Genomic DNA, 27,676 nt, shown 5'->3' on the forward strand with positions numbered 1-27,676 from the left:
CAGATTGTCTTTGAAAAAAACTTCGTCCTTCTCGTTAAGATATGTGCAAATAAACTCTGTAAAGTCAATCCCTTGTCCTCCCAATGGTTGTGCAGTCTGAGGAAAAGCCATCAGTTTCGTGAATATGACACCTTTTTGGGAATCAGTCAATGGCTTTTTGATGAGACGAGATAGGACAGGGAGTGCAAGATACTCTACATCCAGAGAATCTCCACTATTGGTTATCTGGGAAATATTATTCCAAACAACCTCTTCCGAATCAATTATTTCCTGAGAAAGGGTCGAAGGAAGACTCTTTTGTATCTGTGCGTCCGTCGACTGAGTGTCCTGGTCCTCATCGTGTATAGTAGGAATTTTATCAAGGGAAAGCGCATCTTGAAGGAACTTTGTCGACTCTTTTTTGTCTAGTAGATAGACCAGAAGATGGTAACGACTCTTGAGTGCCTTGTATTTGCTGTTATACTTGAAATAGGGTGTACTCAATTTGAGTTTTGCTTCGTAGTTTGTCATGTGTTTACTAAAAGAGTTCATAAGCTCATGCTCCTCTGGTGTTGGATCCCTTGGCTCTTTATTGTCCTTGGAATTGATTTCATTCCCGAGTCTTTGGAGAATAATAAGACCTGAATAGTAGTACCAATCCGTTGAGTCTCGAAGTGCATAGTGCTCAACCGCGTCTTCTCGCGCCTTGATGTCTTTCCCAGCAAAGGCAAAGGATTCTTTCAGTTCATCTACGCTGGGCATGATAATTTCTTTCTTTCTTTCGCAAACTGATTTCTCTCTCTCTCTGCTTGTGAGAAAAAAGAAAGAAAGAAAGGATGAGAAAAAGGTGATGAAAAGAATTGAAACCTGTATCCCTTTTATGCATTTTTGAATTATTTTTTTTTGACAATTGCCCGGTTTTCTCGGGATGACTGTGGTAAATTATACTGTGTAATAGCGGGATCTTATTTATTGGGCGCGTTTGTATCAATTAATATATATATATAGGTTTTTGGGTAACAATGGATCAAGAAAAACAAAGGGCTGGTAAACTCTTGTGGAACATGCATAAGAATTAAAGCTCAAGCGTCTAATATAAATGTTTGCAAAATTCCTAGCCACAATTTTTTATACAGGAATTGTTCATGGTGGATAATTGTTTAATTCTTTTTTGGGTGCTTAAACTTAATATTTCTGTTTTGTAAGAGCAAGAGATACAAATAGTTAAGGTGCTTATCATGGAAAACTTGGAACTGCTGGAATTATAAAAAGTTGATGTCCAATGTCGGAATAAATGACAGAATTTCTATAAGGAAGAGTAGCGTTAAAAACACACTGCATTCTAGTAACTACAGATATACTTTTTCCGGAAATTTTTGGTGCACGAGCAGAAATAGATTTGGTCCAAAAATAAAAATAAAATTTGGCGCAATTTTCTACCATTTCTCTGTTTAATTCATTTTTTTTGGTGCATTTGGTGCATTCTATTTTTGCACCAAAAGTGTACTTTTCTCATAAACCATTAGTTTTTTTTAGGATCTTATAATGCAACATATCTACATTTATTGTAATTGTTGTCTTTTATAAGTTTGCTGGAAACAACAATAAAATAATTCACCAAATTGAAGGTAGAAAAAATCCTAATTTTTCTTAATGAGCTTATTAGAGAATGTGGACTAACACCATTCACCTTGTAAAAAAAAAGCTTTCTTCAAGGTACCGAATAAAATATTCAAAACCATTCTTTTCTTATATGTACATACTTTTTTAAAAGATGGGCTATGGATTGTGACTTCTAGAATACTGTATACTTTTAATGACATCGACCTGACCCTTGATCGCTTATTTTATCATAGCTCGTTTTTCATCTCTGATATTATAGAATCGATTCAAGACGCAAAATTTTTGCTTCTATTACTTTTGACGACAAATTGTTTTGATACTAAATAAAAGCTTCTAATAGATATCCTGGAGAAGGTTGGAATTGCTTATTACCCTATGCCTAAAACCAAAAAAAAAAAAAAAAAAACAGTCTAAAACAATAGCGATACGCAATGGTGCGTGGAAAAAGTAAATGCATTATGCTAAAGAAATCTTAGTGAACAACACGGCTTGCTTAAATGACAGCATTCCCAAACAAGATACAAACATAAGAGAAAAGCAACGCGTTTCTATTTGCTCTTGAATCTTGGAAAGAATTGCCAATGAGGACGATACTTTTTTTTGTACTTTATTGGCCCGTTGTCACCCTCTACATGCATCTTTTAAAAGCCATTACAGGAGATTTAAGTGAATGGAGAAGAATGTATTGATCAGGATGAAGAGAGAGAAAAATTATAGGGCCGAGAATAAAAAATATAAAAAATAGGTTGACTTGATAGAGAGAAAAGAAAAATGGAGAGAGAAGAATGAATAAGCCAATTCTACTCTGCGTTTTCGATTACGGTAGATGATTTTTGCGACACTTATCTAAAGAGGAAACGACACTCATAAAAAACAAACTTCAAGTGAGCACACCATATGACCTTGTTAGTGGTAACCGAAACAAGAATCCGAAGGGCCTGATGAGAGGAAGGCTGTGGGAAAGCATCTCGGGTTAAGAGAAGGCAGATGTCGTCAAGGTTCCAAGAAGGATAAAAGAGACCTTGAGTGAATGTTGCGTCGGAGAGATTCGGCGCAGGTTTCAATCAGGCTGGTGTTGTCCAACTGTAACAAAATCAGGATCGAGGAAAGCTCAAGGGAAGGATGATCGACGGAGTTACGAGGTTGGATGCAAGAGAGAAACTGAGGACAGCATACCATTCTTCTAGAATCGAAATATCGAAAGAAATGGCTAATACGGCTATGTACACGGAAGAAGGAGCCACAGAGTTTTCGGATAAAGGGACTATATACCTCAACTGAATAAACATCAAACAAAATAATTGCTTTGAGGTTTAGTGAAGATTCAACAGAATGTGGCCCACACATCCCTACGGAAGCCAAAGAAAAGTGTCAAAACCCTGACTATGCCAGTCTACAACTGGATAGGAGGGAGAGCTGGAAGAAGTGTGTGCCTAATGCAATGCAAAGGAAGAAGTGAACTCGGGCAAGTTATAGCACTACAGAGAAACAAGAGTGTGATACTAGCAAATGGAACACGAAAGCGTAAATGAATTAAAAAGGCTAGATAATAGAAAAAATGTTTGAATAAAAGGAGGGATAGTGTAAGATAAGAATAATACATCTTAATTAAAGAGCTCTTTGTTGATGCTCAGGATCAAGAAGGATCAACCACCCAGATTTGCATGGTAGACAGAGAAAAAGAAAACCAAAGATACCAAAATCCAGGCGAAAGAACAAACGAGTCCGAGCTCACAATAATACTTTTTATAATGCACCACTGATAATCATATTTAGGATAATAGGGTGTAATTATGTCTAAGCTTTACCAGTAGAGCAGCACAGAAAGTTTCGAGCTGAGAAGGATGTGAGCTCAATGGGATAAAGTGGAGGAAGGAAGCTGGGAAGTAATGGTACGATGAGGAAGGCACAAATTGCTTGTAGATTAGTATGTATATAAGCGAGTCTTTTTGATGCCAATATAAAAACAAACTGAGTGATATTTCAACCGTTGATTTGTCAAAGTTAAAAACACATATCCTCTAATACATACATACTTTTTTTTTTCTTTTTTTACTTTGTAAGTAAAAGTTGTGTTGACTCACTATAGATATAGCAACTTACAAGAATTTTAATCTAAAAGCTCTTTCGAATTATACTAGTAAGCAAGAGTTCCAGTTTACTATGTCTAAGATATCTATTTAATTAAGCCGAAGATTCATTGCAAGCAAAATATACAGAACATATAAAGTGTATATACCTGTGCTAGTATGAAGCCTCGGTTCTATTTTATGGGCATTAAACGACCTTGTTTACATAAAAGTTTGAGTGCACACTCATGTTCTAAAGTTATTCCGGTTGGAATTGACATTAATTATGGACAATCTAGCATCAATTGCTTTGAAAGTACTCTAGAATAAAACAAAAGAGTGTGAGTAATATATACCCGGTAAATTTTGTAGAGTCCATGTTTTCAAAAGTACTCCAGGCTGACCACCTTTATCTATAATAAGCTAAAATTTTATCTTACTCGGCATAGCTTTTGGAAGATATAAGGTAAAGAAGTTGACTTGTAGTTTCTTAGGAATTAAAAAATCAAGTAATTGGACACTGACTTCTTTGGCAAGAGTGTATCACTACGACTAATATTCTATAATAGATATTATTAGAAAGAAAGAGAGATGTCTCTGCGAATGACTTATATTTAAAACAAGTTCATGAATTACTCTTGTCCAGGTAAACTCACGATATAATTGTGCACCCAATTGAGATGAACAATGGGGACAAGTAAGGTGGCAAGAATCTTCTTTAAACTAGCTTGATATTTAAAAGAGATTACTTGATGACTTTTTTGAAAGGTATGAAGAAAGTGGTTCACTGAATAAAATGTTTCCTTCATTTGAGAAGAATCTAATGGTATTGTCTAATGATTTGGAAATTTAAAGACTTTAAAGACTTGGAAGATTCTAGATGCTTTAAGGGTTATGAGGGGTATTAGGGGTATTAGGGTTATAAGGGCTATAAGGGTTATAGGGGCCCTAATGACTCTAAGGGCTCTAGGTGCTCTAGGTGCTTTAGGTGCTTCAAAGTCTTCAAAGATATCACAAACATAATTGTTATCATCATATACATATTATTGTCCATAGACTATATACGATTGTAATTGTGTGCCCAATTAAAATAAACAGTAAAAAAGTAAGTAAAGCTAGGGATAAAAAGACACACCATATAGCAATTGAATTTACACAAGAGAACTTCTGGCTATCGAGCCAACTATAGAAACTTAGAAGGCTTTCATAAATTCAGACAAACGGGTAGTGCAAATGGGTAGTAAATACTTAAAATTGATAACAGTATAAAAAGCACATAAGAAACTTTAGGAAGAGGTATTGTCATAAATGATAGAAGATGAGTATAAAATATATGAAATAAAGAAGAAAGAAACCAAACAACAAGTGCAATTATTGTTGTTTTATATAAGCCAAGGTTTTTGAAAATTTTGTATGAGTTATGTTTGTTTTTGTTTTAGTATAAAATATTTAAATAAACTTGGACAAATAGTTTTTTATTTCTTAGAATAGTATGCCTATTTCTTCTTAAACTGTCCCAATGGGAACAGCCGGTCTACCTCGTGTTTTTTTTTAAAAAATGATACTGATGATAATAATAATAATACAATACAATATAACACAACATCTCCACATATTAAATAACCAAGAAGGTTCCATAAGGACCTACCGTCAGAGATATTTCAATTGGTTATGCTACAATTGATTGAGGTTCTATTTATTTTTGCTTATTTTGATAGTAGCTTTTAAAAGGAAATAATACGAATAATAAGAAGAAAACAATATGAAAAGGTTGTAAATATTATTTCTTGTGTATGGTTTTTAAAGTGACCCATGCGCTTCTTTTTCTTCTTAGTACTAGAAGAAGAAATAAGAAGAGAAGAAGCGTGGTTGAGAGGAATTTAGTAATAATAATCATAATAATAAGAGGAAGAAGGAATAAGTATGGGAAAATAAATGGTGCTTCCGATGATATTTTCCAAAATCAACATCGGAATCACCATTTATTTTCCCATAGGGAACGACTACAGTGGCCTTTCTTTTACGAGGAGTTTTCGGTACAAAAGACAAGGCAAGGTGAGGTATGGCAAACTTATTACTGTAAAGTATCTTTGAAAGTATTAAAAAATCAAAAGCATATAGTAAAATTCCATATATTTTTCGTTTGATGCTGTTAGCTGCTGCTAGATACTTTTTTTTTCTGGTAAGAATTGCCCCACTCAATCTATATAGACTCAAACGCAATCTGTGAAATATGAGCCTAAATGAGTGAGTTTGTTATACCCACTCAATATTGGTCTGTAGTACAAGTTCGGGTACTTTGTCTTTGTCCGAGACACAAGCAGATAGAATATCCGACCACTTTTGAAGTGTTTCAAGAACAAATAAAATTATCAGTGAATACACAAGTTAATATGTATATATATATATAATATGTAGCTATGTATGTAGCTATGTAGTAATATACAATATATATATATATATAGTGGCTTCTAGAGCTGTGTTTTCTATATATATATTTTGGATAAAGAAGTATTATTATTTCTTTAAAAAAATAAACGAATAAAATAAATTTAAAATAATGTGTAGTCTACTTTGCTCTCTCCCTCTCTCTCTCTCTCTCGCTCAGACAGTGATCGACTTTGACTATAAACGATCATGTCAAAAAAAAATTCCAACGGAAGCACAATTCTTGTTTAGGGTTTTTCCTTCAAGCATGGTCAACATGCGCACGTTCAGGCCCCTGTCTAAAACCTTTACCATATCGGAATAGCCCCAATAGGGCGTATTTTCTTCTATAAAAAATATAAAATACATATACACATACATATATACATATATATATATATCTTAATCACAATAGTGTCAGTAGTAATGATAGTGATACTAATAATGACCGTGCTCTTTAATAGAACAAATTTGCTGTAAATAGTTTTGTTACTGTATTGTAGTGTGCTACAAAGAAGTATGAAGATTTGATTTGATTTGACTTTATCCTATTTCTTTTCGGTAGAATTCGAAAACCCACTGAATTTTAAAAATAAAAATAAAAATTAATTGAGTAATCTCTGGACCCACCAAAGTTCACAAGACATGCTCTTTGACAATCCAGTAAATAGATTAATAGATCATTCTGTATATAATATTACACATAAAAATATATATTTAGAAGAAGAAGAAAAAGCCTAGCTAATAGTCTCTATACCAAATCAAAGAATACTTCTTGTAAATATATATAAGCTATTCGTAGCCTATTGATCTTGTTTCTAGGTTCAAGAGTAACTTGTATTCTAGCTTTGTATAGATAAACCATAGCAACTGACGTTTTTTTCTTTCTTAGAAAAAAAAAGCAAGAAGATATCAAGAAACTTTTTTAAAATATATATTACTTATTTATTTAACCTTAATACTTAGTACAAAAATCGCTATTTCAAAGCTTGTACCTTATTTCGACCTTGTTGTTGTTTTATTGATAGTATATATGTACGTATACACACACACACACACGTACATGTATGCTACGTCAAATGTTACAGCTGTTTGTGAAAATATATATATATATATAAATAAAAAATAAAAATAATGGTTGTTAATATTGGTTCTTTTTAAATTCTTAATAATAATTCTTTCAAGTCTGGTTTCTGTTTCCTAAATCCTGGACCATCTTTACCATCTCTGCCATGTCTTTTGTAATCAAGCCAGTGAACCTTGAAGGTGGCCAGTGGTGAGTTTATTGAATACTGAATATTGGATATTGAAAATTATGTATGTTTGGTATTAAATATCTTTGTTTTCTATTTAGTTTCTGGTGTGGAAAGTATGGCCACAAAAGACCTGTCTGCCCTCTTCTTAAAGAGAAATGATTCAGATCTCTTTGCTTACTTTGATCAAACCCACCAAAATAATATATACTCTAATATCCGTCCTATGAAAGCTCTTTTACTTTATTCTATCCTATTTTATTTATTTATTTATTGTATGTATGTATGTACAATATGCTAGTATGTCTAGCTATTGAGTTTCTTTGGCCACATCTTTATTTCTTTCTTTTCTTATACCTCACTTTATGCTGTGATACCTTTCAACTTATTCTGTACACCCCTCTTTCTATGTTTCTTTTTTTCATTTTCATTTTACTCAAAAAAAAAATTCTGTATGCTTTTTTATATATAACCTTTATAATAATAATAATAATAATAATATTCATAATAATAAAACTAATAATAAATGCTGGTTGTTGACACTATTGGTGATACTAGTGCTGTCGGTGTAGTATAAAATTAGATTAGATTATTCTTTATTTTTATTTCTTAATTCCTATACCGCGCCATTTCTAGTGTATTTTCATTTATAAATTGCTTACAAGAACGCTAGTCATTTTATAGTATAAAACAGTAAGTCTAACAAATCATCTATATTTAATATAACCTCACGGGCGTTGAGTAGGCGTGTGATTTGAAATAATTGCTTAAATATATAAACTTCTATGCTAGAGTTAAACTTAAATAGCCCAAAGATCTGGGGGACTAGACCTTATATACATATTTTCTTTTAACCTTGTTTTTCTTTTCTACATGTAAAATAGTCACACACATATTTATATATTATATATATGGAGACAAGATAATTGAATTTGATCGCCATCTGTGTACTTTAGACTGTACAAAATATCTATTTAACTAGAGGATCACTAATCGGGTTAACCAATATATATAGGTTGGATCCAAAGAACAATGTTTCTATTTTATAGGTCTGATCTGATCTGCGATATGCCTTGCTGGACTATGATATTCTTTGTAAAGCATATTTTATACAAAAAAGGCTTTCTATTTTTCTTTTTTTTTTGTTCAACATTAATACTCTTACTCTAAAATCTGTGTACCATCGATCTTACTTCTGTATAGTAGATACAGGCTTATCTTTCTAATTTACATATATAAAGTAAAAATATGTAAAAACAAAGACAGAGAGATAGATAGAAATAACAATAGTACTCAGTGCGGATAAATTTGAAGCGAGAATTCACACACAACCCAATATATATATATATATATATATGGGTATATGACGGCTCAACCGGATAATAACTTGTGCGTATTGAAGAAAGGTCTTTTGTGCGTGTTTTGTTTATTGAAGATGTGTTGATATATATTTCCTCAAAGTTTATCTTTATTCCGAGCATATTCTTTCTTTTTATTATTTTTATGAAAATTTTACTTAAAAGGATTCATTTATCAATAGTGAATACTTTAATCAAAAGGACTTCAATTCCGTCAAAATATATGTGTACACTAGTGTGTTTTTGCTGTTACTGGTGCCGTGTACCTTTTTCTTTGTGTGCGTTTTGGTATATAGCCACAAGATTTGGCGTTCTTTGTCGCTAGAGTTTGATTAAGTGGCTGTATGTGTGGGTCAGACAGACTTCTTGTAGCCCCACACAAAAGATATAAACTATACAAACGATACAAATGATACAAAAGTCGCCGACATTTCATATAAGCAAAAAAACACCATTTTAACTACAAGAGAAATCCTCAAAATTACTAGTACTTTTCTATGTTTATGACCATGTATATCTCTGTGTCCAGTAAACATATTCTTGGTCCAAAAGGTCTGGTATTTCCTATTACTTTTCAAAGAAATTGTCTATAAATGTTCTTGTGTTAACCCGTTTATATACATTAATAAAATATTTTGTGGTGGGAATTATAATACACACATGTATATATATATATATATATATATGGTAATAGCCGTTAGTTTCTGTGGTTGATTTATCAAATGAAGCCTTGAGTTAAAGTATAAATGAGGCTTTAGCCACATATCAAAGACAGATTGTACAATTTATACAGAAAATTTGGCGACTGAGTGTGCATTTTTGTGTTTTGCTGCATTTAAATTTTATGTAGATGATAAGAAAGAAGTATTTTACACAATACAGAAGAGCTGAGGAATAAACCAAAACTATAGTTAATTGTCCATAATTTTTTTTTTTACTCCTAAAAGATTTATACAATGCACAATGTCAACTTTTGATAGCAGGAGAAGCTCATATATATATCTACTGTGGCTGTTCTCTCTATCGTTCTACCTTTCTTCCTCTTTTATGTGTGTTTTAAGACATATATAAAAGAAAAACGGTTTTTTGATTGGCTGAATTTCAGTGACTTGTAGAAACCCATTAGCAATTAGAGTTTTTCCTAATCAGGAATGGCATCGGAACCGTCGGAACCATCGGAATCATCAATACATTTACATTCTTATGGAGTATCATTAAATCTATTCTCTAAATATCCTCATTCCATGCATGTATATATATATATGTAAAGATATATATATGTAAAGATACATATATTAGTAGAGAAAGAGAGTGAATTATCGAAAGAGATAGTTTTTTTTTTTAAAAAAAAAAGATACAAAATTCACAATTATTTGTACCGAATATTTGGAGCTCAAAAAATATATAAGAAAATATGTACTCAAATCAGATAAAAAAAAAATCAAAAATATAATATAAATAGTAACCCTTTGGATTGCTTTATAGACATATCTGTACTTCTGTACGTTTGTACCTCTTTATGAATGTGTATAGATGCATATGCTTGTTTCACACAGGAAAATTCTAGCTGGTGCATCATTTGATTTTTGTTGAATCTAGAACAAAACCAAAAAAAAAAGATTGACTTGAAAATATACGTATATATATATTTGATTGATTTAAAACAAGAATAATATCCAAAGATGTAATATGTATGGAGATTATTCTGTCTTTTGACAATCAATTGGGTTTTGTTCCCAGTATAAATTATGTGTAATCCATAAAACATATAATTAGTTAATTAATTAAGCCTCAGTTATGGTCCACCACCCTTTTGATTTTTCCTTATTACTACTAAAACTATCACCAGTAGTAACATTCTTCTTGTTCTCTATTGTCTATTGTATGCTATATAATCTAGTCTACTACATTTTACGCCAATCATTAGTGTGCTTAGCAAGTTGATACATTGCTACCATATATAGAAGGCTAATGAAAAACAAGAACAAAAAGATGTATGGAAATTGTACAAAAAAGTCTTTCATGTATTTATATATATATATATCCCTGTGTCGCATGTATTCTCCTATTGATTGTCTATAGAGAACACAAGTATCTATTTTACAACGTAAATAAAAAATAAAGTAGTGAGCAAAACCGTGATGGCTTCTCTAGGAGATGTTTATATTAGGGAGGGAGAGGGGTAATATATAAATTCATCCGATAAACTTGCTCAGTTTCTCTTATTCTTTTATTCTATTATTGGAAATAATTCACATGGCTTACAAACATTGCTATCAAAAACCACACACAAAAAAAAAGAACAAATTTGAGGTCTTCGCACCAAAGAAATTGGCGTTTTTTTTTCTTCTTCTTCTTCTGCGTGAGAAAAAAAAAGACTAAAAACTGATAAGCTTTAAAGAGCACATATGTCAGAAATAGAACAAAGCCACACCAGCAAACCAACAACCCTTTTTTGATCTAAACCAATTTGAGATAGCCAGGCCAACATGATTAAGAAGTCTTTTTCGACTTACGTTTAATGAAGAAAGAACTCATAAGAAATTGTACAAAATATTATGATAAATAATAATAATACTAGTAAGAAAGGCGAAAGAAAAATATTTGTACCAAAAATCACATGCTGATTATTTTTCTGTAATTATATGTAATCACAAAATAAGAAAGTACAAAATGAAGAGCAAGATATTGTCTGCAGAGATTTAATTATGCGGCATACCGATATATAAATATATACATATTTTTAAGTTGCTTTACAAAAGCCTGACATAATACATAGCATATTTGCTTATTATTGAGGCTAAATAAAGAGTTTTGCCCTGGTCTTTGACCTTTATCATTATACTTATCTCAGCAGAGCTGTCAAATATTTGTCTAGCCATTTCTAATTATCTAATAGCCTGCCTTATATATTCAAGGTCAAGATACTTATTCAGTTGACCAAGTCAGTACTTGCAAAGCCCACTTGACTTATTGTCTGCCTGTTTGTCTTTTTACTTGTTTTCTACTGAATGACCTTATCCCCCTTTGATCAGAACAAAATTAATTAATTAAATTAATGTGTTTATTTTCAGATGCTTAATATTTTATTGGCTTTAAGCTTACTTTACAAATACTAGCAATTATAGCAACAATCTATCTATCTTTTTCAAAATAACAGCTTAAAGGGTAGAGGGACAGACAGACAAGCAGACAAGCAGACAAGCATACATAATATGGGCTTTGAAAAGAAAAAAAAAAGCGAAACAAAATAATGCAATTTATCTGATGATTGAAATCCCAGAATGTTTCTTTTTCTTCTTCTTAGGATTATCAGTATCCGGGTTACATTCTAATTAGATTCTACACACGATCTAGAGCTAGACCTTGATTATTTAATCTGGACACATACACCAGAAGAAGAAGAAAGCAAAAACTAAAGCAAAAGTAAGTATAGCTGTTGATTTGGAAATACGTGATCTGGAGGGATGATATGTCGGCTAGCATAACATCAATCGTATTGCCTATATTGCCTATATTAACTTTGGATTGTTTAATTCAGAAGTAATAAACCTGATCTATTTTTTTTTAGACAAGGGTTCAAAGTAGAACAGCTAGCTCAAAGAGAGAGAGAGAAAAAGAATATTATTACTGTATGTGATCTTAAATAGTAGTAGCCAACAGTTTCTACTGCCAAAAACAATAGTAGTATTAACAATAATAGTTTTTCTTTATAGTATTCTAGACCGAGCCAAAAGAATATCGATGTTGATCAATAGGCTTAGTAGATGAGTGGGCATTGATTGTAGTTAGCTAGTCTGCCCATCACAGCTTAGACTACAGATCGTACAAAAGGAGACAGCTAATGATAGATCTAATACACAAGTATAGAATATAAATATATATTTTTTTTATATTGTATACCTGGTTGGTGCTTTTTTTAATATGTAAGCAAAACATACAGCCTACTCCCCCCCCCTCCCCCAACGTTCATGCAGAAGGATAGCCCTCAAGACATATACAGAATAGTTTCCAATTAACGCATATAGTTGCTTGCTTCCCGAACAACCAAGTACTGCTAATATAATAATAATAATACACCTCTATCATGCACTGGAATTTGCTTTTTTTTTTATTTTTTTTTTAAAAAAAAACCAAAATTTTAGCTTTAATCTAAAAAAAAAAAAAAGGGTACAGATCTTCTTGACACTCAATACCACCTCACGTCAAGGTACCTTTGTAGGCAAGTCATTGGGCTGTACACATTCACTTGCTTATTCACTTATCTGTCCATAAATTTACTTCTTCTATAGTGCAGGTGTAATGTATATATTCAATTGATCCCAAATTCAGTAATCGCAAATGTTAAATGATGATTAAAAGATAAACGCAATTTTTATTAGTAAAATTTATTTATTTACTTTGTTCTCAATAGATTATACATATATTCAACATCTTGAGCGCTCATAGTGATGTGTATATTTATATTTGAATTTATATTTATATTCTCCTTGAATAATTAAGTAAAAATAAATATCAGAATAGGATAGCTTTTTTTATTTATTTATTTATTTGTGAATCTTACACGTGTAAGACTCAAGAATAAAAAGGATAGATGGAACACAAAAAATTATATTCTATTTGATCTATGGGCCTTGATGATCTTACAAGAATTGAAGCCAAACCAAGAGAGTCAAAGAGAGAGAGAAAAAGAGTAAAGGTATTATAGATGTGTATATATGTACATGTAGTGTGTGTAGTGTGTGTGTGTATATCTATTAAGGATGATCATTGAGCAGATTTGGCTTGATTTAGTTTGGTTAGGGTTGAATTAAACAAGTCGGGATACAATAAGCCCCATGGTCTGACCACCAGTTCAAAATAGCCAATGCATGCGCATTTGCAGAAATACAGACACTGAACAGATATCCTTTTTCGGTCTATGAACACATTACTGCTAATAAGAATACATCAAAATCCAATGTATATCTCTCTATTTCACTCTTTTTTTTTCTGCGTGTGTATGTGTACAGTTAAGTGTGTTCATCCCCTTAAATATTCATATAAGCATATATATATATATATATATATTTAACTATTTCATGACTTTATTTTTTCTTACTGTAAAGTAGTTGAAATAGAAAGCTTGTAACAACCCTGTAAATACCGATTTTCTTATCTCGATATTTCAAGATCCTAACTTGCACAGAAGAAAGAGAGAAAGAGAGAAATCAACAAATAATATGTATATATGAAATCAAAAATCCCTAAAGAATGAAGAAAGGAAAAAAAAGGAGGTAAAGGAAAAGGGTAGGGGGGGAGGGGAAAAGATGTAAGTGCCATTGAATGATAGATTACTGTATGACATGGCATGGCATGGCATGGCATGGTATGGCATGGTATGGGATAGGATGGCATTACAATATGCCATAGTTTGTAATAAGCAAAGGCCATACGGATAGCTTTTAACTCTCATTATATATGATATTTAATATTTAATATCTAAGATTTAATATTTAATACATAATACTAAAAGACCAAGGAGAGTCCAATAATCCGTAATGATAATTGTATATATTTTTTTCTGTATTGCCCAAGACTTTCTACCTCTTTGGCGCGCGCGCGGGTGTACGTGTAAGCGATTATATATTTTGTATTATTGTTCACGTCTCTTAACAGATGAGCCGGAGAATACTTTATTGGGAGCAGTAATCAAGGGGTCGTGATAGAAAGAGAGAGAGAGAAACTCATTGGTGACACGGTAAACGTGTGTTCATCAGGGGTGAAAAATAAATAAATAAAGGTGTTCTTCACTTAAACATCCCCTATCGCAAAAGCAAAACTAAATAAATAAATAAAATAAGATGCGATACAGAGCAGTGAGTATTGACAGCCAACTAAACTCACCATACCTTATACTCAATTGTACTTTGAAGAAAAAATCGAAAAAAAAAATTACGATTTATCGAAAATATTTTTATTATCTTATTGAGATTTTGGTTGCTATGGCAATTAATTACAAAAAGAAGAACAAGAACAAGAAGAAGTATATATGTGGGTGTAAAAAGCTTCTTTAACAACTGTAAATTTTTTCTTTAATTAAAAAAGAAACAGTAAAAACACAATTATAGTCGAAAATATTGACAATGAAAACAAGAATTATATATATATATATATATAAAACAATAGTATAATTATATATAATTATAATTATAATTATAAGAGAGGACAAAAATGGAGATGGACAGTATAGGGATCCACAATCCATTGTTGGGCTCCAGAGCTGTCCCCTTTTGATGCCTAAATAAGAAACACCAAAATATTTTAAATACACTTCTTTTTCAACTTTACCATTCTTTATCTCCCTTTCCTGCTTCATTACCTTTGACTTTCCTTCTGTTCCAACAAGATAGAAATGCTTATTGAACCCAATTGAAATCTCACTCACTCAATTACTAACTAACTCACCTACATATATAACAACAATATCAGTAATAATATAAGTAATAATATCAGTAATACTAGCTTAACATCTTAATAAAAAAAAGAAAAGAAAAAAGAAAGCACTGTAATATGATGATGTATAATCAAGCCAAAGACTCCAACCATTCCTTCCGTCCAATGCCATCAATTGCACCTCCAGCAAGACGAAATGCTAGCCGAGCACCTTCCACCTTACTCGATAATGATATGTCCATCGCCTGGTCTTCCTCACCTTCGGGCCCTCCTATAAACTATGGCCATGCCCCTTCCTCCCCCTTACCACAGCACCAGCAGCTTCACCACCACCACCACCACCACCACCAACAGCAGCAGCAGCAACATCATCAGCATCATCAACAGCAATCTCTTGGTAATGGTGTCGATACCGAAAGCATGCCATTGCCAGCAATGGCTCGCTCTTCTGCCTCTTCTGCCTCTTCCTCTACTACTACTATTATTACCACCTCTACTACTTCTACTTCTACTTCTACCTCTACCTCTACCTCTACTAACTCTACTACGGCCGGCCCTTCTACCCAAACCCCAGCCAAGCCTTATCACCCCGAGTGGGGAGTCATGAAAGATCAAGACTTTCATCCTCTGACACACAAGCATCAGCGCGATCTCGAAACCCTCTATCAGTCTGGAGCACCCATTGCAGACTTCTTTTTTTGGCAGGCCAATCTTGGTGGATATTGCATGGCAAACATGCTCCAAAGTAAGTTGCAATGTGGTTTCTTTTCTTTTCTTTTTTTTTTAAAAAAAAAAGTAATAATAATAACATCAAAACAATTAGATATCGTTGTCTGGCCAGAAGGTGTCTATGCTCTTGAACGTCGTATTGTTGAAGGTGCACCTCATCCTGGCCGAAAAAAGAAAAAGAGTGCGGACTAGAAGTCTTTTTTTTTTTTTTTTTTTTTTGTCTCTGATTGATCGATCGATTTCTACCACATGTACACGCTCCTACACCAATCCTACCAATCCTACCAATCCTACCCCACCTACCTTCCTTTCTACTTTCATCTCCATTCAATTCCATTCAATTCCATTCCATTCCATTCCATTCCTTTTATTACTATTATTACTATTATTATTATTATTATTATTACTATTATCATATATTTATAGTCATTTATATCATACTCTTTAAATACTTTTGTTTACAGGAAAACATTAGTAACCCTACAAATCTCTCGATCTATGTGTATGTATATTTGATCAAATCTTTTCCTTTGGTGAAATGTATTGAAATTTGTGATAATATATATACATACATATATACATATATATATAAATATATCTAAACACATAAATATATAATACATACATACATACATAAATATATATAAGGAAGAAGAAGAGATGGAAGAAGAAAAAAACGTGCAATAGATAGAGAGACAGATAGACAGATAGACAAATATACGGTGTGAAAGAGAGAGAGAGATAAAGAAAAATATTAAAAAAAATATATAGAAATATGAAGTAATAAGACAAGTTACTAAACACAATGGGCTTTAGATGCAGAGTCTGTAACTAACGTAGCGACCGGCAGTCTCACTATCTCTAAGAATCTTTACAACCTACAAAGATAGATAAAAATAATAATACGAATTTATATATATATATATCAGAATCATTCCTTCTTTCCCTTTTTTGCTCGTTATTATCTCTGCCTTTCTTTTGTTTTATTTACCTGTCCACGGTTCAAACCATAGTATCTTGCAACAGGGTCAGTGTGCTGAATACGGGGTAATTGAGTATCCTTGAGGCGGCTAAAGAAAGAAAAAAAGAACAGAAAGTAAGACCGATGTATACATGTAAATAGTATTGTGGCATAATTTATTTTATTTTAACCATATCCAAACCCAAATCCCCCCTCTTTCTTTTCAATACATATATACATATATATATATATATGCAGTCTTATAATATTCACACTCCCAGCCACAACCCTAACCATTAACCGCAGCAATGACAGAAACAATGACTTACTATCTCTGGAGCAAGGTTGCCTTTTCCTCGGGTGTCAGAACCTCGTGCTTTGGGACAAGAACATGATGTGTGATGTTGACCAACAACTCATTTTCCTGGAAAGATTCAAGAGTGTGCTTGGTGGGCAAGGATTGGATAACCTTGTTGGCAGAAGATGTCATGCTCTGCTGGTAGATACAAATACCCTTGGGGATTTGCTGCTGTGCCATACGCTCAACATAGCTATTTACATACGTATAATAATTAACATGGTGTTTTATAGTAATAATAGTAATGCTGTTGTTGTCTTTTTTGTGTGTGTGTGTATTCGCATCAAAGTCGAGTCAAGGCAAGTCTAGTCCAAAGAACGTTTTATAGTATTATAGTAATAGTATACTTACACACGCAGAGGCTTAACACCGACTGACTTGTCCTTGGGGAAGAAAACGAGAAGCTGCTGGGTGGGATCGTCTCTCTTTTGAACAACAAAGGTCAAATGATCACGACTGTTCATTCCAAAAACATGTATAAATGATCTTTCATATTTTTTTGTTCGTTTCATTATTAAAGAATACGTACTCAACTTCACCGGAGGGTGCAAATGTACGCTTGAAAACCTCAAGTTCCATGTCAATCTCATTTTGAGATACGAGATAGCCCTAATTAACATTACAGCAACAACAAAATAGCATGCCAAAGAAAGAAAGAAAGAAAAAAAAAAGAGCCCAAATACACGCATGGTAAGTAACGTGAATGTGAATGTGAATGTGAATGTGAGTGTGAGTGTGAGTGTGAGTGTGAGTGTCAATCGTCTACTATTCTTCCTTTATTTCTTTATTTCTCTCTTTTTCGTAAGACAGAAATAACGAAATAAAAAGGAAAGAAGAAGAAAAAGGTAGAGTTGGGTACATGTTGAAATGAAAAGAATTAAATGCGTACTCGATCGTGAACCATCTGGTGAGATGTGCGGTATACTCTCCACAATCTGGTTACTTCATTACGACTGCTGGACTCCATTGTGTGTAGCGATGGTGCTCTCTCGTCAAAAACCCGCTACCCACTTTTTTTTTTGAAGGACAGGCGAACATGTTGGTTGTGTGACTGTAAACCGTATAATCCACCCAGCCACTTTTGACCCTAGCTTTTTTTTTAATTAAAAATTTATATATATATATATATATTATATGCGTGTATTTCAAAATCATTGCAATTTATATTGATATTATTAAGAATGAAGAATGGATATTATGATTATAGAGTGTATATATATATATATATATATATATAAGAAAAATAACAATAAAAATAATTTGATATACTAAAAAGTGAATAGAGTTAATAACAGTAACAAGTAGCATTAATCAATTGCTTGCTTGCTTATTAAAGTTTTTTTTTTATACATCATTCATTTTGTAAAAGGTTCCTGTAGGTCCACTTGATCTGCGCTTGTGAGTAACGTATCCAGCCGTTACAACCGCAGCAACACCTGCCAGTACGCCAATTGCTACTCCAACCTTACCGCCGGTTGACAAACCAGATGATTTGGTCATGCTTGTATCCCCAGAACTACTACTACTACTACTGCTGCTGCTGCTACTTGAGTTTGCACCTGATAGAGGAGGAACGAATTTTCCTGAAATGCAGGCCAATTGATTCAGCATCACGCTCGTGTCTGTGCAGCTGGGATATGTATCGCTAGACACCAAGTGAGACGGGTCACCCTTGGCAAAGTTCTTGAACCACACAAAAGAATAGGAGTTTTGATAGGTGGGATATACCATATGAATAATATCTATCAACCGGTTGTTTGTTTTTTGTTTTTTGTTTTTTTTTTTTTTTAAAATAATAATAATAAGAAGTTGTATTAATGAACCAGCTCACAGCAACAAATGTAAAAGAAAGTATTACCAGTCAAGGCAAGATCGGGTCTGGCAGGTGATCTTTCGGTCCAATCTACATGATTTTTTATGGTTTTAAAAAAAATCAATCAATACCCTTAGGACTTGAATATAATAATGATAGTTTATTTTACTTACCAGAGAAGCCATCTTTGCTTAAAAGACGATCATTACGGAAAGTGTGTTTCCCAGCAATAAATGTCTTGTTGGCGTCCTTGGCCAGACTGAATCCTGTCAAGTTGAGCCAAGCGGTGTAGGAAGGATCTTTGAATCCATCAAGATCGGTATCATCGATTACATAATCCACTTTATTGATTGCGTTTTGGAAAGCAGAAATAGAGCTGTATTCCGATGAAGTGCCGCTGCTAGTGCTGTCTGGCTTGACAAGATCCATGCCAGCATCTTGGATCAATTGAGTGCGATAAGCATCTTGGGGAATATTCCAATGGGACGTAGTTGTGTTATAATACGCCCAGGCAATCGACACGTTTCCCGTAGTCTCGAGATTGGTCTTGTGACAATTGTAAGTGTTTTCTATACTGTGGTACGCAGTCGTTGCTTCGGCTTCCTTTCCAAAAAAGAGACCAACATATACTAGCCAGCTTGCCTTCTATATATCCATAAACACATACACACACAAGAGTTGGTCATTTTTCGTTTTGTTTTTCTAGAAAAATAAAAAGGTGTAAATTACCTGAAGAGGTGTTAATGTATCGCTGTCAGCAGAGAAACTGATATAGGCAGTGTTTGTTAAAGGATTGGCATTTGCTTTTGTTGCAAATACAGCGTCGACTGTTCCGCTAACAGTATTGGGAGTTGCAGTGAGATTGACATAGCAGGGAGAAGTGATTGCCTTGTAGGAATTTGCAGACTTGACAACGTCGCTTAACCCAAGCAACTTTTGTTTTTGTTGTATTTCAAAAAATAAAAGAAAAAAAAAGATTTAGTTTATCTATCCAATGGTCGGGCCGGAAAAGGGAAGGAGATCTTGAAACGCCATTTTTATTTATATTTATATATATATTCTGCTAGTATATTCTATATATGTTACTTACTTCAATAAAAGATAACACACTCTGAGCGTCACTGACACCCACATCCTGGAGGGGTTCGTTCACAACAGCAGTAAAGCCTTTCAAGGTAGTAGTGTTTTGGTTACAGCACACGACTGCATAGCTTTCATCAGTTACCAGGTTACGAACAACCTTGTACCAATTGCGATATTCGACTGAAAATCCGTTTGCAGTATCTATTTGATACAAGAACAAATATACAGGAATTATTATCATTGCTGTTGCTGCTATTACTTCTTTTCTTATAAATCATATATAATGGTATGATATACAGTGTAAAATTCAAATTTGATAAAAAAATAAAATAATAATTTCATGTATATGTTTCAAACGCACCATTCAGAACACCTTGAATAGATTCGTAATGGTTGACTGAAGTGTCGAATGAAGCGTCTTGACCAAAAACAGTCGAAACAGCCAAGGAAAGTAATAAGATAGTACAAGAGTACCAGGTAAGGTCTCTCATAGTGCCCAAAGTTGAGGTCAAGTCAAAAGAAACAGATCTTTTATATATGAAATCTACGCACCATATATATATATATACTTTTTTTTTCATTTTCTCTTTGGGCCATCAAAATTCGGAGTCTTAACAAGATCTCTTAAAAAAAAACCAGGAGATTGTACTTTGGCACCGCTTTTTTTCTTCCTGATCATCTTGTGGAACATAAAGGGTCTTTGCGTAACTCCAGTGAGATCTAAGCAAAATATACCATATATACACACACACACACACACACACACACTCACACTCCTCAGCGAAACCACTGTCAGATTTCTTGATCTCTAGTCTTGAATAAACTACACATCCTTATGCGGCATCTTTTAAGGAACTCTACTGAATAAGGTAAGAATTCATTTTCTCAGAAATAACAGTATATATTTTATAAGTTAAAAAAAAAGTCTAATATGTAGATCCCTTTCTATTTTGAGCTGTGGCTCTTAGACCATGCTAATTGTATTCGATTGAGTTTGGGGCCGGATTTTGGGATGGCTACTAGTCAAAGCATTTGATTTCCCAATGTGGATTCCAGCATATCGTGTAGGGGAATCAGTATGACAGCTAGCACCATTTCAGAATATAAACATGATGTACTGTTCATAACCTTTTCTTCCTCTTCTCATGTTCTGAAAAGAAAGGTGATCAGGTTGCAAGAAAAAGTTTTGCAAAAAAAAAAGAGGTATATTTATGGGAGAAGTGACTCAGTTTTATGCTGTCAAGGCAGTCTGTGCGGTCTGTGTGTCTATCTAAATAAAGAAACAAAAATAGTACCTCTTTAGTTTATTTTTATTGCTTTTCTTTATTACTCATATCATGCCCTCAAAAAAGAAAGAGTGGGGATCATTCTTATATAGGATTCTGTTCAATCTTTCTTCCTTTTCATTAAAGAAAATACATGTATAAGTGTATTACTTTAGCAGGTCAATTAGACCTTGAATCTGGTAATATTTTGCCTAAAAATCATAAAATCACAAAATCACAAAACCAAAATTAATACGCGATATGTAAACCATTTCAAGTTTAAGCCTACTTCTTGTAACAGTTCTTGACGGCTAAAGAAAGATAATGAGAAGACATGGAAATTAAAATTGAAGCTTGTAGATCACAAAAAATATATGTATAGTCGACTCAATGGTAAGCTTACATTGTCTTGTCTTGAAGGATTGTTGGAGGAATCTATAATAATAATCGTAATAATATATCAAAGAGCTGTATGTATGTATGTATGTATGTATGTATGTATGTATTTGATGGCTTACTCGAAGATCACGAAGGTAATTTAGGACAAGTCTAAAATGTGATGGATCTCGGTCGATAAAATATGATCCATCGCCTCCAGGTGTTAATACATGCTTTCCAGAAAACATTGTAGCCAAAAGACTGTCTGGATCCCGCCTTAATGTACCAAGGGATGTCTGTTCAAAGTAGATAAGTAAATATAATGATTTTGATGTGCATATATACTTGCCTCAAAGATACCTCCTCCAACATTCAACCGCACCTACAACAGATAGATAGGTATATATCACTTATGTGTTCAAACCAAGTGATAGTCTTCTGGGATATACGCTACCTTTTCACTTTGAAATCGGATAGTTTCTAAGAATTAGATGTTAGTTACACACATACATCTAATTATAATCCTATTTTACCTTGGGTATCCATGTTTGATTCTTTTGAAAATTTCATTTTTTGTTTCAATAAACGGTCGCGACGTTCCATCAGAGACAGGGCCATATCACTATAGGCATCTTCCATCTTTTCATGAAAGTCTGCCTTTGTTATTTCAAAGCTGCTGTCGAGGGCCTTGATTTCATTTAGAGTGTTTTGAATGTCTTTGTATATAGCTGAATAAAAAATATAAGATATAAGTATGTGTGTCGTAACAAGGCTTATACAAGTAAATAATAAGCTTACCTTGTTTCATTGTTTCCAAGCTTTCACTCAACATTCGGTATTCTGGTTCATATTCTATTATGATTTTATTATAAAAAAAAATAAAATAAAAAAATTAACAAGCTTATTACAGCCTTTCTTTATTGACCGCTAACTAAAATTTCCCAAAAAGAATAATAATATATATATATATATAAAAGGTGGGTTTGGATTGGATTGGATTGGGGTTTTTGTTTTTATTTTTTTTCTACCTTCCCATATGTTCCACTGATGAGATGTGCTTGTGCTCCTTTCAGTAATATTATCTAGCCAATCGTCCTTTCGGTATCCTCGTCGTTCGTCATCGTCATCTTCATCGGCTTCGTTGTCAGTATAGTTGGTTTGATTGTCTTGGTCATCGATTGATAATTGCTGACTGGCCATGGCTAATTCAACCAAGAGATCTTGATGACCATGGGGTTCAAGGTCAGCTATAGAGAGTGCAGAGCCAAACAGACTGGAGTGTGGAGAGATACCGTTGGAATCAGTAAAAACTCGATGGCTGCTGGCCTCACTTCCGATAGACGAAAGTGGAATGCGAGATTGTTTGATGGATTGGTCCTGGTATCCCAGACGTTTGATTTGATCTTTTTCGGCGTAGTCTTGAAAGGCAATACCAGCCAAGGATTGTTGGCCCATTACTGGAGATTGATGGGTTGGTGAGTGAGGATGAGCATCCATCACCAAGATCTTTTTTTTATTGTTTTTTTTTTGCACAATGGGGTCCGTGCGTACAAAAACTAGAAACAAAAAAAAACAAGAAAAACAAGAATGTATGTGTATAGACAAAAAAGGGAAAGAAAGGCTATATGTATGTAGACAAACTAAAGTGTATAATATTTTCTGGCACATGATTAACAAACCCATATACATAATATTTAAGGTTTTGCGCACACAGTACAAAGCGTATGTGTGTGTGTGTGTGTAGTATATGTGGATATTATTAAACTCTGCGTTCATCTTTGCAGACTGAAAAATAATACTATAACTATCAATGAAAAAAAATGAAAAAAAAGATAGCGTGAAATTGAAAGAAAAGGAAAGGGAAATAATGGAGGAGGGGGCAATAGGAAGGAGATGGGTATTATTTACACAGGAGGGGTGAAATGCAATAGAAAGATGGAAAGTGGACAAAGAGGAGGATGGGTAAGGGGATAAGGGGATAAGGGGATCAATCGATCCAATAAATATAAAAGAAAAGAAAAGAAAAGAGATCCAAAAGCTTAAAGAAGTCTGTCTCTCTATCTACCTCTCTCTGTCTCTCTCTGTCTCTCTCTCTCTCTCTTTTTATTTCTCTTTTCCCTCCTCTCCTCTCTTCCCAAAGAGTCAAAACTTTAACCTTTCATTAGTTGGCCGGTGACTAGGCTAGCATCTTCATCGTAAAGACACATATTACGATCGACAGATATTTCAGTAATAAGGGTCTTGAGGAAGGACTGTTCGTATTTAGAGTTCTCAAAGACGGTCGTCAGGCTCTCTGAAGGGCAGCGCAAGAAGTTTGGTGCAAACACCATGGCAAGATTAGAGATGTTCATTAGTGTGTGTTCGGTGATGACCGGGTCAGTAAAGTCTTGCAAGAAGCTGATCATGTACAGCACAATTCGTCGGTTGATGTGTGGAAGGGCATTCACGATCGCTAGTGCTTTTGCAGGATCTTCGGCACATCGAATACAGCCATCATAAAACTCTGGCAAGATGAGTGGACTGGATAGTTCTCTCAGCCAAAGCTTAATCAAACTAGCCGGCACATTGGGGTCTGTAATTAGAGAGGTGTCGTAGTTGCCGTTTTCAATGCGAATACGCTATCGAATATAACATTTTATAATTGATTTATACATGAGTTACTCTACACACACACAGAGAGAGAGAGAGAGAGAGAGAGAGAGAATATTAATTACCAGATCTGTAACTGCATCTGCGTCTCCAGATACTCGGAATATGCCTTCAGATTTCTGGCCATTCATTTCACGGACTGCTTCAGCTAAAAATGGTACAATCTGAGGCAATTGGAGAGATTTGACTTGCTCCTTATTTTTCTGGAGCCCCATGATGAATTCAAGTGATTCTCCAAATACACTTGGTTTAAAAGGTGCTTCCTATTTGTGTGTTTATATATATATATATATAGTTATAGATGATATATTTATGTGTGTAATTCTATCTTACCTTTGCACGCTCGATTTCAGGTGGAGTGAGAACCTTACCCTTGGCTCCTCTGATACAGATCCGCTTTAGTTTTGTTGACACATGTCGGCTCATGACATCAGTCTGATTTTCTTTGGTGTGGTGGTGCTGTTCAACAAAGTGGCCAAGATATCCTTCAAGGTTTTTTGAGGGAGGAAATGTGACGCTGATAACACACAAGATTTCCCATCCCCTTTTGATACTCTCTCTGAAATAAATAAATGAAAAAAAAAAAATAGTTGTAGAAGAAGAGAAACAATATTTAAGGTCAATTTATACTTTACTATCTGTATAATAAAACTTACCCACTAGGATTATCACGAATCTGTTTACAGACCTGTACATAGATCTCATCTCGCATCTGTCCCTTGGTAATGCCGCACACAAGAATGCTCTGGTAATCCTCAATTTCTGTCATACTTCTAGGACGTGGTCTATCTCCCATAATTGTCTGGACTAGTTTAAAGCATCGAAGGGCGTCTTTGTAGAGTTCTTTGTTGAGCATTATCAGAGGTTGTCGAAGTGAATCCTGTTGATCTAGCATTAATTTTGCTTTATTTTAAAGAGTAACCTCATTCCTCTACACAATACATATATATATATATATATTCATATACTTTTTTTTTTACCTTTGTCCATTGAAGCATCTCGGTCATAGGAACTCTGCGTCTAAAGAGCCCTCTTTTGTGAGTGGAAAAGTATTTTTGGGCAAATCCGTCAATAGCGAATCGATTGATATCCTGGCGAAGACCAGTTGGAAGAGTTGGCCTAACCCCCCCACAGCACATACAGACACAGAGATAATTTAAATGTGAATATAGCACAAATGTGTTTTTAGAATAAAAACAAGTATTAATATATCTTACGATGCAAGAGGACCAGGAATAGGAGATAGTTGTGGCTGTTGTTGTTGTTGTGATTGTGATTGTGATTGTAGTTGCGTTTGCAGTTGAAGTTGTAGCTGCTGTTGCTGTGGCTGCTGCGGTTGTTGTGATTGCTGTTGTTGCTGTTGCTGTTGTTGTTGTTGTTTCATTGGATTCATTAATTCAGCAGCCTCTAAGTAAATAAATAAAAGAAGAAAGAGAGGAAAGAAAAAAAAAAGATATATAAAATTGAATTTTTCTTTAAATAAAATAAAATAAAAAAAAGGTTAATAATTCATACCAGGAGTGTTTACTGGTGCACTGATAGCAATTGAGTAGCGACTTGTAGCAGGTGAGACACCCGAACGAGAGACGAGGCTTTTGAGGGGATTGCCCATTGCCCCTGAGCCTTGAGAGGTTGCCTTTTGGGAGCGACTAAAGTTAAAGGCCGAGAAGTGGGAGAGGCGGCGGGAACGATCACCGAGAGAAGAGTTCTAAGATACAAATATATATATATATATATGTAAGACACATTGTGTCTATGTATTGATACACACACACACACACACACACACACAAAGAGACCACTTATTATCAGTGTGTTTTTTTTTTAAAAAAAATTACTTGAGTGTCTGTGCTGTGAAGACTTTGTTTGCGAGTTGGTGGGTTGAGTAGCTTCCCGAGATTGAAAGGGAATCCGGTGGCAGGGGTATCTGAAAGAGCTAATTCGGATATCCTTGTGTGAGAAGAAATGTCACTGCTTACAGCAACAGGGTCTTTGCCGCCATCCGACGTGGATCGAACATGGAGCGATGACCGGGGCCGTGTCTGGAGAGGAGCGAGATCGAGCGATCGACTATTGCGCTTCGTTTCTGGAGAACTAGCCCCGGTGCGGCAGGGTGTGTTGTCAGGCGTCAGAATGACAGGGAGAGAGAGACGTTCTCTAAAAACAGCCGATTTCTATAGATCCTTTTCATGTCAGTCAATTATTCTTCACATTATTATTATTATTATTATTATATATATATATATAAAGGGGAAACACACACACACATATATATATATATATTTAAATGGATTTTCTTGCACCCCTCAATTATTATTATTATGTTTTGCATATACACCAAATCTTACTTGGACTCGGATCATGGATATAATGGACACATCTACAGGATGATGCCAATCAAGGACACCGGTCAAAGGGTGGAAGAAATAGGTCGTCTGGCGCTGCTCATCCCACAGTTCCCAGCAATCTCCTTCTGGATTTGCTGGTTTTCTATCCAATCGATTGAGTTTTTCAGGTTTCTTTGGTTGACAAGCAGATCGATCCGTCACTCACATGGTGCCGCTCGTCGGTCTTTGTAAAATACATTCGCCTGTGGACTATATAACATTTATATGTATGCGTGTATGTATGTACATTTGTATGTATGTATGTATGTATGTATGTGTATATAGATAGATAGATAGATAGATAGATAGATAGATAGATATTTAATGATGAGTTTATTTTACTTCAAAATAATAATCATAATAGTGATAATTGTATCTTGGGTGCTTTACCGGATTTGCATACAAGGAGTCTGTGGACTGGCTGTCGGGAATCTCTATCCAGTCGTAATGAGACATGATGATGAGAGAAGATTACTATAAAAGAAGAAGAAGAAGTGAAAGATGTTTGGGGTCTTCTGCAAGAGGATTCTTGTGTAAAGATGAGCGAGATGAATGAATAAAAAAAAATTAAAAAAGAACGAGGTTGTGTGATTTGTAGAAGGACTGGGAGGGGTGATGGAAAGAGATTGGGGTGAAAAAAAAAAAAAAAAGGGAGATTTCATCCGTCTTTCTTGGTCTCACACCTTTATTTTTTATTTTATTTTATTTTATTTTATTTTTTGATATGCTATTAGTCTTTTGTATTTCATTTTTTGTATATTATATATATTATATATATATTATATATATATATATATATTATACATATATTTTGAGCCTTTCTTTTCTTCTATATATCCGTCACTTGCACTCAATTGCTTTTCAATGAACTACTTAGAGAGTTGCACAGACCCGCGCGGTGTGTGGGCT

The 27,676-nt window shown here is 34.1% G+C and overlaps 8 protein-coding genes across 8 annotated transcripts; 4 read left to right on the top strand and 4 right to left on the bottom strand.

The window, feature by feature from the left end:
* Positions 1-2,387: 2,387 nt before the first annotated feature.
* On the top strand, positions 2,388-3,134 carry PHYBLDRAFT_64143 (hypothetical protein; the record flags this gene model as incomplete). Its single annotated transcript, XM_018441243.1, has 3 exons — positions 2,388-2,424; positions 2,455-2,574; positions 2,920-3,134. 3 exons carry the CDS (start codon positions 2,388-2,390, stop codon positions 3,132-3,134), a joined length of 372 nt encoding a protein of 123 aa, XP_018288818.1.
* A 717-nt stretch (positions 3,135-3,851) lies between these two features.
* PHYBLDRAFT_64142 (hypothetical protein) lies at positions 3,852-4,694 on the top strand (the record flags this gene model as incomplete). The annotated part of the gene is made up of 5 exons (XM_018441242.1): positions 3,852-3,987; positions 4,121-4,137; positions 4,241-4,317; positions 4,440-4,495; positions 4,525-4,694. The coding sequence occupies 5 exons, from the start codon at positions 3,852-3,854 to the stop codon at positions 4,692-4,694; spliced, it is 456 nt and encodes a 151-aa protein (XP_018288819.1).
* A 473-nt stretch (positions 4,695-5,167) lies between these two features.
* On the bottom strand, positions 5,168-6,963 carry PHYBLDRAFT_170867 (hypothetical protein; the record flags this gene model as incomplete). Its single annotated transcript, XM_018436438.1, has 6 exons — positions 5,168-5,235; positions 5,651-5,759; positions 5,934-6,011; positions 6,411-6,445; positions 6,729-6,783; positions 6,856-6,963. 6 exons carry the CDS (start codon positions 6,961-6,963, stop codon positions 5,168-5,170), a joined length of 453 nt encoding a protein of 150 aa, XP_018288820.1.
* Positions 6,964-7,284: 321 nt separating this feature from the next.
* Positions 7,285-7,898, top strand: PHYBLDRAFT_182305 (hypothetical protein). Its single transcript, XM_018438601.1, has 2 exons — positions 7,285-7,374; positions 7,453-7,898. The coding sequence occupies exon 2, from the start codon at positions 7,637-7,639 to the stop codon at positions 7,889-7,891; it is 255 nt and encodes an 84-aa protein (XP_018288821.1). The 5' UTR covers positions 7,285-7,374; positions 7,453-7,636; the 3' UTR covers positions 7,892-7,898.
* Positions 7,899-15,309: 7,411 nt separating this feature from the next.
* PHYBLDRAFT_170868 (hypothetical protein) lies at positions 15,310-16,065 on the top strand (the record flags this gene model as incomplete). The annotated part of the gene is made up of 2 exons (XM_018436439.1): positions 15,310-15,889; positions 15,968-16,065. 2 exons carry the CDS (start codon positions 15,310-15,312, stop codon positions 16,063-16,065), a joined length of 678 nt encoding a protein of 225 aa, XP_018288822.1.
* Positions 16,066-16,685: 620 nt separating this feature from the next.
* PHYBLDRAFT_170869 (hypothetical protein) lies at positions 16,686-18,159 on the bottom strand (the record flags this gene model as incomplete). Its single annotated transcript, XM_018436440.1, has 6 exons — positions 16,686-16,751; positions 16,865-16,943; positions 17,164-17,385; positions 17,544-17,648; positions 17,722-17,801; positions 18,082-18,159. 6 exons carry the CDS (start codon positions 18,157-18,159, stop codon positions 16,686-16,688), a joined length of 630 nt encoding a protein of 209 aa, XP_018288823.1.
* A 377-nt stretch (positions 18,160-18,536) lies between these two features.
* On the bottom strand, positions 18,537-23,228 carry PHYBLDRAFT_148008 (hypothetical protein; the record flags this gene model as incomplete). The annotated part of the gene is made up of 15 exons (XM_018431992.1): positions 18,537-18,934; positions 19,051-19,095; positions 19,179-19,650; positions 19,735-19,938; positions 20,096-20,289; positions 20,450-20,632; positions 20,738-20,808; positions 21,525-21,565; positions 21,643-21,664; positions 21,757-21,788; positions 21,872-22,027; positions 22,156-22,211; positions 22,265-22,459; positions 22,530-22,583; positions 22,760-23,228. The coding sequence occupies 15 exons, from the start codon at positions 23,226-23,228 to the stop codon at positions 18,537-18,539; spliced, it is 2,592 nt and encodes an 863-aa protein (XP_018289132.1).
* A 653-nt stretch (positions 23,229-23,881) lies between these two features.
* On the bottom strand, positions 23,882-25,519 carry PHYBLDRAFT_114971 (hypothetical protein; the record flags this gene model as incomplete). Its single annotated transcript, XM_018428430.1, has 5 exons — positions 23,882-24,349; positions 24,446-24,643; positions 24,714-24,939; positions 25,037-25,260; positions 25,361-25,519. 5 exons carry the CDS (start codon positions 25,517-25,519, stop codon positions 23,882-23,884), a joined length of 1,275 nt encoding a protein of 424 aa, XP_018288824.1.
* Positions 25,520-27,676: the final 2,157 nt, after the last annotated feature.

This window comes from Phycomyces blakesleeanus (assembly GCF_001638985.1).
Source record: "Phycomyces blakesleeanus NRRL 1555(-) unplaced genomic scaffold PHYBLscaffold_17, whole genome shotgun sequence".
Lineage (NCBI taxonomy): Eukaryota > Fungi > Mucoromycota > Mucoromycetes > Mucorales > Phycomycetaceae > Phycomyces > Phycomyces blakesleeanus.